We start from the raw sequence: 13,559 nt of genomic DNA on the forward strand, positions 1-13,559 counted from the left end.
TGAACGGGCAGCATAGAGGATGCATGTGCAAGGAGAAGGGTTGCACCCCTGCCCCCTTGCACGCCCCAGGCCCGCTGCAGCAGTCTCAGACGGAGCCGAGCAGGGCCCTGAAACACCCACGTGCCTGCCCCAGCCCGAAGGCTGCGAGGGCCAGCCGCTGTCTACAAGGGGCACGGCGAAGCATGAGGGCACCGGACGCTGGGGGCACCCCACCATCTCCCCTGCCCTCACCGCCGCCGAGGCAGCACGTCTCAGCCTGCCCCGGGAGCGTCGTGGCGCTGCGACCCCTCAAGCCCCTCCGGGGGAGATGATGCCCGGGGCGTGCCCAGCCTTCAGCCCCTGGCACTGCAGGCCGCGGCGGCCGCTGGCTGGCACTGCAGGCTGCGACGGGTTAACCCGATTCCCCACCCAAGCGCCCCCCTTTCCCTGCACGGCTGCTCGCTCCTGACTGGCTCCGGTGCCTGCCAGGCGCTCCTGCCAGGCGGCCGCGCGCTCAGAGCCGCCGGGGACCAGCCGGGAGGCGGCCGCGCAGGGAGGCCGCCCGCACCCCCCAGGCAGGATGAGCTGCCCGGGCAACCCGAGCGGGGAGCCGCTGGCCCAGCTCAGGTACCTCAGGTGAGCAAGGCGCTGGGCACGGGGTGCCCGGGATGGGCTGGCACCGGGCACGGAGCTGCAGGGGTGGGAAAGTTTGGGCAGTGCTGGCGCCTGGGTGTCCTTCGTGCTGAGACCCCCCCCTTGCATGCACAGGTGCCAGGGTGCGGGCGTGGCGCTGGGCACGGGCAGCACCGCGCCCCCGTGGGCACCGGAGCCCTGGGGCACCTGTGGCGGGGCTCGGGGTAACGGGAGGGAGCCGGGACCCTGCCCTGCTGCTGCACCCCGCCGCCAGGGCCATGCAGGCAGCCTCGCCCCCACCCTGCCCGGGGACCACGGGTCTGCTCGGAGCCCCCAACACCTCCTCCTGCATGTCCAGCTCCGTCTGCCCCTCCCGTGCACGCTGCCCTGCCGACAGGGGGCAGCCCTGTGCCTCCTGCCCCTGCCCCGGCGCACGGAGCTGCTCGGGGCCCCTGGGACTGCACGGGGCTATTTTTAGCTGGCACTGATGTCCCGGGGGGGCGAGCAGGGCAGAGCCTTCCTGCAGCACCCATCTGCACGGCGGTGCGGGGCAGAGGAGGTGGCAGCTCCAGCGCCCGGTGCGCCCGGGCACCCAGGGCAGGGCCGTGGCCCCCGGAGCTGCAGCAGACGCAGGAGCGTGGACCCCGTGGGGGGGGGGGGGGGCAGACCCCAGCAACTTCGGGCAGAGATTCTGTAACCCGTCGTGTTCCCGGGGCGCTGGCAGCAGCGGGCTCCGGCCTGCCCCCGCCTGGAGGGGGCAAAGAGCGGGGTGTGGGGCATTCCTGCGGGGTGTGAGCTGCCCCTGCCCCACTCCTCTGAGAGGCACCTGTATGGGGGCAGGGGGAAAGAGCCACACGTGCAATCATGCACACACATGCACGTGCACACCCAGACGCGCAGAGCGTGAGTGTGCGCGCACGCATGCCCTGCGGGTGTGAGGATCCAGGTGCCCAAGTGCCCAGGCCCAGCTCTGCGCTCTCCCTTGTGTCTGTGTTGGGTGCCGGCTGTGCCCGCTGGCGGGGCAGGACAGCGGCTGGAGCCCACTCCACGCCGCCCGGGTTGCCCACGGTGAAGGCCGGGGGCTGTGGCAGGCCCCAAGTGTGAGCTGGGGGGGCCCCGGGCACAAGGGTTTCTCACAGGCGCGTGGAGGCAGCCATGCGGCACGGCCACGGAGCAGCCGCCTTGCACGGCTCTGCACCAGGCCTGGCACCACGGCTGTGGCAGGAGGCAGCGCTGCCCCGCACAGGGGGCAGGGAGGCAGCTGGTGGATCCCCAGCACCTGAGCTAGACCCCCCCCGCCCCCCCCAATTGTACCCCATCCCCATGTACCCTGGCACCGCGGCTCCCAACCTCCAACCCCCAGTGGGGGGGGGGGGGGGGGGTCTAGGTGTGACCTGTATGGGCACAGCAGGAAGGCGGCAGTGCCCCCCCCAGCAATGCTCACTGAGCCGGGACCCCCCCAAAACCTGGGGCAACCCCCCACACAGTGCCCCCTGCCCTTGGTGGGGGGCAGACAGGGATCACAAAGACCCCCCCAACCCATGTGCTCATAGACAGTGTGTGTGTGTGTGTGTGTGTGTGTGTACACACCGGGGTTTGGGAGAGCAGCAGCCTCCAGCCCCCCAGCAACTGAGCCAGACACTTCCCCAAATACCCCCACACATTTGCATCGGTGTAACCAGGGGCAAATTTCTGCCCCCCCCCCCCGAACACCCTCCTTATCGGGGCAAGTGCTGGGATGACCTGGCTCCTTGAGCACCCGCTTCCCCTGCGCCCCCCACCCTTTCCCCAGGCAAACCAGTGTCACCCCCCCCCCCATGGCCCTTGTCCCAGTGTCTGGGGGGGGGGGCAGCACTGTGCCCCAGAAGCCCCCACTCAACCCCCACCATGACAGTGCCCCATGGTTGTGCCTTTGTGCATTGGGGGGGTGGGGGCGAGTGGGAGGGCTTGAAGGGGGGGGGGGGGGCGCTCATGTGCCCTTGGCAGCCCCGCGCCCACTGGCAGATGGCGGCCGTGCAGCTTTGCAGCTAATTGCCGCGCGTTTAGCTGTAATTACAGAATTAAAAAGCAATTGGGAGAAGATGGATGGCAGCGACGGGCGGGCGCCCGGGCACACGCAGCTGGGACGCGCCACCGAGGCACCTGCTGGGTGGTGCCGCCAGGGCGGGGGGGCCTTGTAGGCAATAGCTGGGGGGCAGCAGTGCCCGGCGTCTTGGCCACGGGGCGGAGGGGAGCAGGACACGGGCAGCGCGGCTGGGCCTGGGGCAGGTTCCCACGGCGAAGCCCCCAGCTCCACCGTGCCCCTGTTCATGCAGCTGCCCCCCCTTAGGCAGGTCGGGCTGTGAATGCCCCCTCTCCCCCCACCACCCTGCTTGGAGGGGGAGGGCATGGGAGACTCGGGGCAAACAGGTGCCCCCCCCCCCAACACCGTGCTTCGGCTGCTCCGAGCCCGGGGCCCCGCTACGCGCCTGGCACCAGCCTGGGGAGACCGCGTCCAGCCTGGCAGGGGGTCCGTGCCACCGCCACCGCTGCAAGGGCCCGATCCCCAGGCCCTGGAGTCCTGGGGCTGGGAGGAGGGTTTGGCACCATAGCAGCCACTGTTGCCGTAGCAACTGCATCCCAGGTCTCCATGGAGGCAGCCTGGACCAGCTGCTGATGGTCCCTCGGGGGCTGGGGGGGCAGGGACCCCACGTGGTGCCCGCCTCCCCTCCCCGTCCACCCCCAGGCCAGGGCAGAGCATCTCTGGGCCGCATCAGGCCTCAGGGCAGCATCCAGCCACGCAGCCCAGGAGCAGAGACGGGCACAAGCGGGCGACGCCGCTGGAGGAGGCCTCGTCCCTGCCAGGCTGCGTGCGGGGGCCTGGGAGGGCCCTTGGGAGAGCGGGGGACGGTTGAGGGATCGTCTTCTTGCTGACGGTGATGATGACTCTCCCCAGGAGCCGTGCAGGCACGTGTGCCCACCCGTACGTGCACCACCACGCAGCCCTCCTTGCAAGAACACACGTGTGCGCACAAGGAAACGCATCGTGCACACAGACACCGGCACCCCTACTTGCAGGAACACATGCAAACGCTCTCACACCAACAAAGCCACACTTAGTGAAGGAATAGCATATGCCCCGCATGGCATACACATGCACGTGCCCTGCCTCGCATGCACATGGGCACACACACACATGCCACGCATAGCATACACACCTGAACACAGCCATGCATAGTGCACTCACCCTGCATAGTGCACACACGTACACATATGCACACATACAAAACACCATGCATAGCATATATGTGCACACACGAAGCATACACACACGCACACAGGCTGTGCACAGCCTACACACACATACACACACAAAGCCATATATATGTAGCATACAGACAAACGCGTGCACACACACCAGGCATAGCATACACACGTGCGTGCACACAAAGCCGGGCATAGCATACATGCATAAATACACACATGCAAGCCATGCATGTACATGCCATGCATCAGACACACATATACACACACAGCCATGCTTAGCAACGCCCGGCATGAAGCCATGCACAGACACACAGTTATGTATAGTGCATGCATGTAGACGCGTGCATGCACACCCCCCCCACACACACACAAAGCTCTGCACAGCGTATATTCAGCACTCGCGGTCGAGGTGGTCTCTTTTATTAGACCCACTAGATATTTGCAGCAAAAAAAGTCTTTATTTGCAAGCTTTCAGGCACGTGTGCCCATCTCCAGGCTGCAACCTGTATCCCTGTAGCGTGCACACACAGAGCCACGCACAGCGTGCACGCAGGCGCGCGGAGCGCAGGCATCTCCCTACAAAGAGTGACCCGAGAGCGCAGCTAGCCCATTACCATATCCTTTGTGCCAGTTGCCACAGCAACCGGTAGTGGGAGTTCTCGAACTGACAGCCTCAAAACCCACAATGGCTCTCGATTAGCGGAGCCACGTCTGGGCCGTGGCGCCCCCTCCAGCGCGCAGCACAGGGTGCTGCTGGGGCCTGCGGCGAGGGGCCGGGCCCCCGGGACGCCCAGCAGGGAGGTGGTGCCGGCCCTGGGCACCTGGTTCCCCTCCCTGCCCCAGGGGGGGGACAATCCCCCTTTCCCTCCTGCCCTGCTCCGTGCACACATCGCCTGGCGGGCAGGCCTGGTCGCTGGCCGCCCTGGGAGGACACGGCCACGCGGGCTGGCTGCTGGGCACAGACCTGGGACAAGGGAGGGGAGAGGGGCTGTCCGTGTGCCTGCCCAGAGCGCGGCAGGTGGGTGCCCGCAGGGCACGGCCTCCCCCTTGCCGTGGCACACGGCCCCGCTGGTTGCTGCCAGCCCGCAGCCCGCTGCAATCTTGTTTCCTGCCTCCTCCAGCCGGGCGGCGGATGGGGAGCGGCGGTGGCTGCAGCTGCCTTGGCCCTCGTGTCTCCCCGGAGGCTTGTCGGAGGCGCACGCCGGGCTGGAGGGAAAGAGAAGCAGACCTTTAACCCGCTCCCCTTGTCTTTTGGGCCTGTTCACTCTGAACCCTAATGGTGGCGGCGAGGGGCCATTACTGCTAACCCTTGCCCTGCTAAGCAGCACGCGCGGGGCAGGAGAGGAGCGGTCGCGCCGGGAAGGTCTGCGTCCGGTCCACCAAGTGCCATCTCCCGGTGCCGCCGGGGCGAGCAAGGACGACCCCCGCGCCGCTGGGCAGCACAAGCCAACGGAAACAGTCCTCTTGGCCGAGAAGTTGAAAACTTTGTTGGCGCCAAGCCGGGCGGTAATGGGCGCTGTGTGCGGGGAGGGAGAGCGCGCCAACGCAGCTGGTGGTAATGGCAGGGGCGGGAACACTAATTGCTGCTCTCGGCTCCGTCTTGGCACCGGCTAAAAAGCGAGGAGAAGAAGCCAAGTCGCCGTCGGCCCCCGGAGCCCGGCGCAGCCCGGGAGAGCCCCGCGGCCACGGGCGCGGACCCACCTGGCGCTGCCACCCGTGGGTCCGGCGGGCACTGGTGCCGCTGCGATGGGGCCTGTGCGGCCGCGTTTGCTTCCCCGCGGCCGCTTGCACAGGAGGAGGCTCCGGCAATCTCAGGACCCTGCACAAGAAAGAATAGTTCCCTGCACAAACAAGCGTGTAACAGCACCTGGCATCACGCCTGCCCGTCCCTGCCCCCTGGGGCCGGGGCAGCTCAGGCCCAACCGGGCACAAGAGCTCGCCCCAGCCAGCCAGGCACACGCCTGGGACGGGACGTGGCCGTGCCCGGCGCTGTACGGCTGGGGCAGGAGCTCCAGAGCGTCCCAGCCCAGCAGACGAGGCAGCCGGTGGGAGAGGATGGCTCCACGTCCCCTGGAGCCGTCCCGGGACGCGCGCCCCAGGGCTGAGGACGCACCGAGACCCAGCGAGGTCAAGCAGGGCCGGCTGGACGGTGTCCTGGGCCGGCTGCAGGCCCTGACCCGGGACAGAGCTCACGGCCTCGGTCTCCTGCCTCGTGCTGCGCCGGTCCCTCCCTGCCTGGGTTTCGGGGCAGGACCCGGGCTGGGATTCGCTAGAGGGCACCAGAGGATCGGGAAAGCCCCTGGCTCCGGGACGTCCCACGCCCGGATGGTGGGAGCCCCCCGAGTCCGGGCGCCCATGCTGCAGGCAGTGCTGGGAACACGCGTCCCCTGCACACGGACAAAACCCCGGAGTGACTCCGACCCGACCCCAGCGGGCACCATAACCCCGGCCCCACGTCAAGCCGCCCGCAGCCGGTCTCCGGACACCCAGCCAGAGCTTGGGGAGGGGGCTACGGGGACCACACCAGGGCCCCTGCTCCTCGCCGGGCTCAGGCCCAGCCCACGGGGCAGCGCGGGGTCCAGGACGTGCCCACGACGGGGATCACCCACCTGCGACCATCTGCTCCAGCGACGGCCCTGGACACGGCGGCTCTGCTCCTCGCGCCGCTTCCCTGGACTCCAAGCCTGGCGTCCTCGGCACCCAGGACGTGCACCGGGGGGCTGGCATCGCGCAGGTGCTCGTCTTCCTGCCACGCCGGCGCTGCTGGATCCCGCCAGCCTCAGCGTCCCGACCTGACGGTGGGGCGAGGGGGCCCGTCAGGCCCCTGCCGGTCTCGGGGGTCTGGAGCAGCAGGGCGGGGGGCCGTGGACACGCACCCCCACAGAGCCACCCGCTTCCCCCACCAGCTCCCCGGTGCCTGGGGGGCCAAAGGCCGCGGGGCTGGAGGCGAGTTGTCGGAGGCTCCCCGTGGAGCCTGCAAGAGCTTCTTTGCCGGGGGTTTTGGGGCCGACGGCAGGTGGGACCCCAGCGCTCCCCCCGGCAGGCTGCACAGGCTCAGGGGACCCTTGTGCTGGCCGGGGCGCGGGAGAGCGGGCGCCCGCGCACCGCCCTGAGCCTCTGCCTCTTGCTTTGCAGCCGGGAGGAGGCCGAGGCGCTGGAGAAGGAGCTGCTGGAGGATTACCGCTTCGGCCGGCAACAGCTGATCGAGATCTGGGGCCATGCCTGCGCCCTGGCCGTGACCAAGGTAAGAGCGGGACGGGGCTGGGTGCACGCGGGAGTGGGTGCCAGTGCCGGGCAGGGCCCCTGCAATGGGCACGCACTCCCGCTGCAACAGGAACAGGGCAGAGCAAGACCAGACCAGGGGGTCGAACCGGCCTGAACCCGGGCGCAGGCCTGTCCCCCTCCCGGCTGCCCCAGCGGGCGGTTGCAAAGCCGCCGCGGAGAAGAGTCAAGGCCCACGGCTCAGTCGCCGGCTGCAGCACCTGGATCCTGCACGCCGCGCGGCCCGGCTGCGACGGACTTGCGTCGACACAGCGCCATCCGCCCGTGGCAGCCCCGTGCGCAGGCGACAGACACGTCGCTTCTCCAGCCCCCAACGCGCGCCCAGCTCTGGGGTGCGGCCTGCCTCCGGGCCAGGTGTGAACAGCCGTCTCCAGGTTCCCGAGCCACGCGGGCGGGCGGGTGAGGCCCCGTCTCCCGGCTCTCGCGGAGAAACGGCAGGGCACCCTCGCCGCGGCTGCGCCTGGCCCCTGGCCGAGCCGGCTCCACCGCCCCGCAGGCAGCTTCGGCCGGCAGCAGCAGTCGCATGCGGGGCAGGGCGGCCCAGAGCCCCCTGCGGCGCGTGCAGGATGCGTCCCGGGCGGCACCGATGGAGCCAGGATGGGACCCACCCTGGAAGCAGGCGCCCCGGCCGGCCCAGGCTGCAGAACAGCTTCTCTGCAGGAAACCGAGCTCTCAATTAGCATCAGCTTCCACTCCGGTTTGGGAAGTCCGGAGGCCGGTTCCCTCCAAGCCTTGGCCGGGGACCAAACCACTTTAAAAATAGGCTTCGGCTCCCACAACAGAGCCCGGCTCCCCGGCCGTCATCGCGCCCCCGGCTAAGGCCTCGGAGGGTCGGTCACCGCCGGGCTCGCCAGCCCCGTGCCAGGCGCCCTATCCAGCCGTGCGCCGGGCCCCGGGCGGGCGGGCGGGCGAGCCTCGCACCGCTGCATCGCAGCCTCCCTCCGGCCCTGCGACCTCTCGGCGAGCTGGCGCACACCGCGCTTGTCCAGTAGCCGACAATAAGTAAATGCCAGCGCCGAGCCGGGCGGCTCCGACAGCGTCTCGGGCTGGGGCAGGACTAGGCGATAATGGCAAGCGCCGGCAGGGAGGCAGAGCAGGGCATTGTCTTCTCTGCACAAGAGCTGGAAAACGCAGCCCGTTTCCAAGCCGCTCGCCTCAGGATCGCACCGACTGAAGAGCTGCCAGGTTAACTGCTTTGGCCTCGGAGCTGGGCGCTGGCCCCGAGACCGCGGCCTCGGCGCGTTCCCGCAGACCTGAAACTTGGTACCAATAAAACCCCCTTTGGGAGAGACCCCTGGCAGGACGGCGCTGCGGGGTCTCTCCTCCAGAGGCTGTTGCAAAGCCGTCCCCCTCCCTCGGCAGGAAGGCAAGAGCCAAACCCGGGCCCGTTGCTCTCGGGACGCGGGAGCCTTTCCTGAGCCACAAAGCAGACGTTTGGGGAGCAGCACGCGGGGCCCGAGCGCAGCCCAGTCTTTCCCGATCTCGGGGTGGTAACTCTAGGGACAGCTGCTGCCTGCGTCCCGCCCGGGACGGGGAGCCGGGGCCGGCCGAAGGGCCAAGCGGAGCAAGGGTCCATCCGCCAGCCCCCAAGCACCGGGGTGCAGACGTGCTCCCCTCTCCTGGCAGCAGATGCGCCGTGGGGCTTGGGGCACGTTCCTGGAGCAGGGCCGCAGAGGTGGAGCCGGGGAGGGACATCCTCAGCTGCACCCTGCCTCTGTGCTGGCACGCGCCCGGGTCTAGCCTCGTTGAACCCGAGCCCCATGGCGCTCGGAGCTGTACAGACGGAGCAGAAAGCTTGCAGTCGCGGCAACAGTTCAAGCCCATCCCTCACCGAGCGACTCGGGATCTCAAAGCCTTTGGGTCGCATCAAGGGCAGGAGACGGTGAGCCCTTGGGCGTGGCGTCCCACCCCTTGCGTGGCTCAGCTTGTGTTTTTGTGGCCTCAAGCCCGGGGCCGGCGTGCTAGGGGCTGGACGTGCGGGATGCCCAAGGTCAGGGAGTGTCATGTGCAGGAGGAGAAGCCCGACAGACCTCCCCGGGGAGCCCCGAGCTGCGCCGAGGACCCCTTTACCGCACCGGGGTCCCACTGCTGCCGTGCGGGGAGCTCCTCGCACCGCTGGCCCCGCGCACGGGGAGGAGAGCCAGCGAGCGAGCGCGGCTCTGCCTGGCCCGGGCTCTGCAAACACAGGCCCAGCCGGTCTCAAAGGTGGCTTTGTAGCGAGGACTTGGCCGTGCCTCCGTGCTTGGGGCGGCCTCGGTGCTTCCAGCCCCGCTCGAGGGCACCGAAACCCTTCTGGGAAGAGGATGCCGAGCGCGGGGAGGCGCCGGCTCCTGCCAGCATGTCCCGGCCGCCTGCGCCCAGGCGCCGTAGGGACCCGTGCCCTGCTCCAGGCGCCCCGGAGCCACGCACCCGCCCCAGGCCGGGGGCAGCAGGTGGCACGTGCCACGCCTTAGGGCTCAAGCAGAGCCCCCCGTGGCAGTGCATGGGGGCAGGGGGTGGCTTCCCAGGGCGCCGGTCTCCCAGGTCGCTGCCGTGCAGCTGGCGCCAAGCAGCCTCAAGCCCTGGGGCCTCCGCAGCCGTAGCGCACAGGAGCAGCAGGGTGTCACGGGGGTGGGGGGGGATGCCCCGGCCCCAGCCCCGTCGTGCCACGTCCCGTCCCAGACTGCCGGGTGCTGAGCCACGGCCACCTTCACTGCAGAAGGGGACACGCTTCCCCGTGCAGACTGCGCAGCTCTTCGGATGAAGAGCCCGGGGGGGCCTGGCAGGGTCTCGCCGAGTGGACCGGAGCACACGCGTGTGCAAACAGGAGCCCCTGACCCCTCTGTCTGCTCGCAGGCCTTCCCCCTGGCCACGCTGCCCAGGAAGCAGCCCACGGTGCTGGTGGTGTGCGGACCAGAGAAGAACGGCGCCATCGGCTTGGTGTGCGCCCGGCACCTGCGGGTCTTTGTGAGTACCCCCCTCGCCCCCCGGCTCGGGCTCAGCTCGGCGCCGTGGCGCTCTGGGCCCTTCCTGTGCCCGGCGCTGAGCCCCGTGGCACCCACCCTGGTCAAGGGGGCCCGATCCGCTCAGCTGGAGCCGGGTCCGGATTTCGGCCGGCGGCAGGGAGCAGCTCAAGGGCGGGCGGGAGAAGGGTGCTGGGTTGGGGGGGCCCATGCTCTGCATCCTCCCTCCCACTTGCAGGAGTACGAGCCGACCATCTTCTACCCCAAGCGGTCCCCGACCCCCGAGTACCAGGACTTCACCACCCAGTGCGAGAAGATGGACATCCCCTTCCTGTCCTACCTGCCGACCGAGGTGAGCGGTGCCATGGCGGGAGGGTGGGCGCAGCTCACTCCCCTGCCACCCCCACGGGGAGACCGGCCTCGTCCGGACTCTCACGTCCAGCCACAGGAGCCGGGGCCGGGCCGGGGCTCAGCAGGTCTCGGGTGCTTCGCGGGGCAGGGGTTTCAAGCTCAAGCATCAGCATCGAAGCGGGGCAGGGGCTCGGGTCAGGCAGTGCTCTGCCTGCAAACAGTGCCGCTCCTGGAGGCCGAACTCCCCTGGGTGCGGGCGGGGGGCACCGGGGGCTACATTTGGGCTCGGGGTGTGAAGGCTGATGGCTTTTTTCCGGGCATCGGCTCCGAGCAGCAGGATTCCAAGCAGTCCAAGCCGAGCGCGTCATCGGCTCGGCCCTGCAAAAGGCATTACCGCGGCTGCCACCCCGCGGGGCCCGGCCACCCCCTCCTCTCTTTTCGGTGGAAACCTTGGCCTTCCTCGGAGGAATGTGACCTCAGCTCACTGTCCCGGCCGGCTCCGGCGCACCGCAGCTCGTGGCCTGGGCTTGAAAAGCCTTTTGTTCCCCGAGCCCAGCGTCGGAGCGAGCCCTGGCACCGCGCCCCGCGGAGACTCTGCGAGGCGGAGATCAAACGCCGGGCTGCGAGCAATGAGCCCGGTGGTGCTGGCCGGAGGGCTCGGGACAGACATGCCTCGAGGGCAGACCCTTGCCGCCCTCCACTGCTGCAGCCGCTGCCTGGCGTGGCCTGGGCACGAGCTGCTTCGGCTGCAGCTCCCCGTGGGAGAAGACGCCTGCCCCTCCAGGGCCTGCCTCCGGCCGGAGCAAGAGCCCTCGCAGGCGGCCGCTGGAAGACAACCCCAGCAGGCCGAGACGGGAGCTTGTGCTCCCTTCCCGTTGCTGGCCGGCCGTGCATGAGCTACAACCATGCGCTGTCCTCCCATCGCCTCCCCCTGTGCCCGCTGTGCCGAGGGGCAACGGGCATGCGAGTGTCCCTGCTGTTGCCGGCTCACTGCTTGCGTTTGCCGGCAGGTGGCTGGTAATAGCACCTGTGGGCTAAAATGCGGTCCGGGGAGTCTCTGAAGTCCCACATTCAAGAGTCTGGGATGGAGGATGCTCGCCTGTAGTATCGGGGGGCACCTCCGGGCTTGGGGCTGCATGTAGGATGCCTGGCAATGGGTGTGGGAGCATCTGCAGTCCCAGGGCGAGGGTCGGGGTGGAGGATGCTCGCCGGCTGCAGCGCCGTGCACGGGGCTTGGGAGGACAGCACCACCTGCTCCATCGACGGGGTTGTTGGAACAATTGAACTTCTGCTCAAATCGAGACAATTCGAAGTGGATTTGGCTAAATTTGACCCGGAATACGAAATATATTTAAAAAAAACCTGTGCTGTGGACTTGGTGAATGCTCCCAGCACCTGGGGTGGGGAGAGGGAGGTTATTCGGACCCCCCTCCCGGCCCAGCCCACGACGCGGGGTGCCCAGGGGAGCAGCACGTGGCGCTGGGGGTGCGGGGCCAGGGGCCGGGCTGGGCTCCGACGGATGCAGGGGTACGGGGCGGCTGATGGGGTCTCGCCCCCTCCAGGTCCAGTTGATCAACGATGCCTACAACGTGGTGATCGACGCCATCCTGGGCGCGGACGCCGAGCCGGGGGAGATGAAGGAGCCCTACACCGGCATCCTGGCCACCCTGAAGCAGATCCGCATCCCCATCGTCAGCCTGGACGTGCCCTCAGGTCAGGCCCCCCGGGAGGGCACAAGGGCAGGTCCTTGCCACGACGGGGCAGGTCGAAAGCAGCACGGGCACTTGGCTCTGACATGGTTAAGGCCTCCCTCCTTGCCCTGGCACCTGGGCTTGAGGGCCCTCCACCCAGGGCCAGTCCCCCCATCGCCACCAGCTGCTGCCCCTTGCCTCTCCCGGGGACAGTAGCCGTCTCAGGACGCGTTCAGGGCACTGCTAATAAATAACACGCTCCCCGAACCGAGACATGATGTCATTTAAAAACACATCGGTGTCTGGGGCCAGGCCTGGGATTGCCATCAGCGCGCACCGAAGGAACCCACCCCGGCCCCGGGAAGAGCAAACAGGAGGAACCCACCCCGGCCCCGGTGTAAACACTCCCTCCTTCCCCCTTGGAGGTGTTGCTCCGGAGCTGCCAAGTCCCACCCGAGAAGCAGCCGCATTTTGGGGGCACCACCCTGGTCCTGGCAAGCCCAGCCAGAGCTCAGCATTCGATCGCCGGGGCGCTTGGCACCAGGGCTGGAGCCCCAGAGACTTGTCATGGCGAGGCAGGGGCGCGCAGGGTCGGGGCCAGGGAGCCAGGAGCCGCGCTGCGCCCCGGGCGCGTCCCCTCCTCCCTGACGCCTCCTCTCTCTTGCTGCCGCAGGCTGGGACGCCGAGTCCGGGAGCAGCGAGGGCATCAGCCCCGACGTGCTGGTGTCGCTGGCTGCGCCCAAGCTGTGCGCCGCCCGCTTCCTGGGCCGGCACCACTTCGTGGCCGGCCGCTTCCTCCCCTACGACGTCCAGAAGAAGTTCGAGCTCAACCTGCCCGAGTACCCGGGCACCGAGTGCGTGGTCTCCCTTTAGGGAGATGCTTCGGGGTGGCATCAGGGACGCAGAAGGGGCAGGCAGGCATCTGCCCAGCTCACAGCGTGACCCACCGGCACCGTGGGCCTGGCACAACCCTCCCCAAGCCCAGCTCAGCCCAGGGCCCTCCGGCTCAGGCCGCCCATTTCCCCGCACCGTGTGTGCAGGTCGGTGCTGTCCATGGGGCGAGTCCCCGCTGCTGTAGCCGGAGGAGCTGGGGCAGGGGGGAGAGGGGAGGACAGGAGCAGCTGCCACTTGCCCGGGCACCCCCGGCCCTGCAGCTCGGTGGCAGCTTTTCAAATCGGTGCCGATGCCTTCGCCTCCGCTCTCCGCCGTGGCACCTTGCTGGCTGGGGTCCGGCGTGCCCGGGCGGCAGGGTGGGGAGTGGGATGCCGAGAGGCGGGGGCCACCCTTCTCGAGCAGGCAGGGCAGTGCCCATCCCCAGGAGGGAGCTGAGCCGCCTGCTTGCAGAGGGTCGGCCTCCGGGGACCACGCCGTCAGGCCCACGAGTGCTCGAGCTGTCACTCACACGCAAATAAAGAGGGCCTGGCACCGTCTGCCC

At 68.9% G+C, this 13,559-nt stretch overlaps 1 protein-coding gene across 1 annotated transcript; it reads left to right on the forward strand.

Moving 5' to 3' along the window:
* Positions 1-509: 509 nt before the first annotated feature.
* On the forward strand, positions 510-13,554 carry YJEFN3 (YjeF N-terminal domain containing 3). Its single transcript, XM_019498975.2, has 6 exons — positions 510-615; positions 6,994-7,102; positions 9,976-10,086; positions 10,321-10,434; positions 11,996-12,146; positions 12,798-13,554. The coding sequence occupies exons 1-6, from the start codon at positions 560-562 to the stop codon at positions 12,995-12,997; spliced, it is 741 nt and encodes a 246-aa protein (XP_019354520.1). The 5' UTR covers positions 510-559; the 3' UTR covers positions 12,998-13,554.
* Positions 13,555-13,559: the final 5 nt, after the last annotated feature.

This window comes from Alligator mississippiensis, chromosome 16 (genome assembly GCF_030867095.1).
Source record: "Alligator mississippiensis isolate rAllMis1 chromosome 16, rAllMis1, whole genome shotgun sequence".
NCBI classification, from domain to species: Eukaryota; Metazoa; Chordata; order Crocodylia; family Alligatoridae; genus Alligator; species Alligator mississippiensis.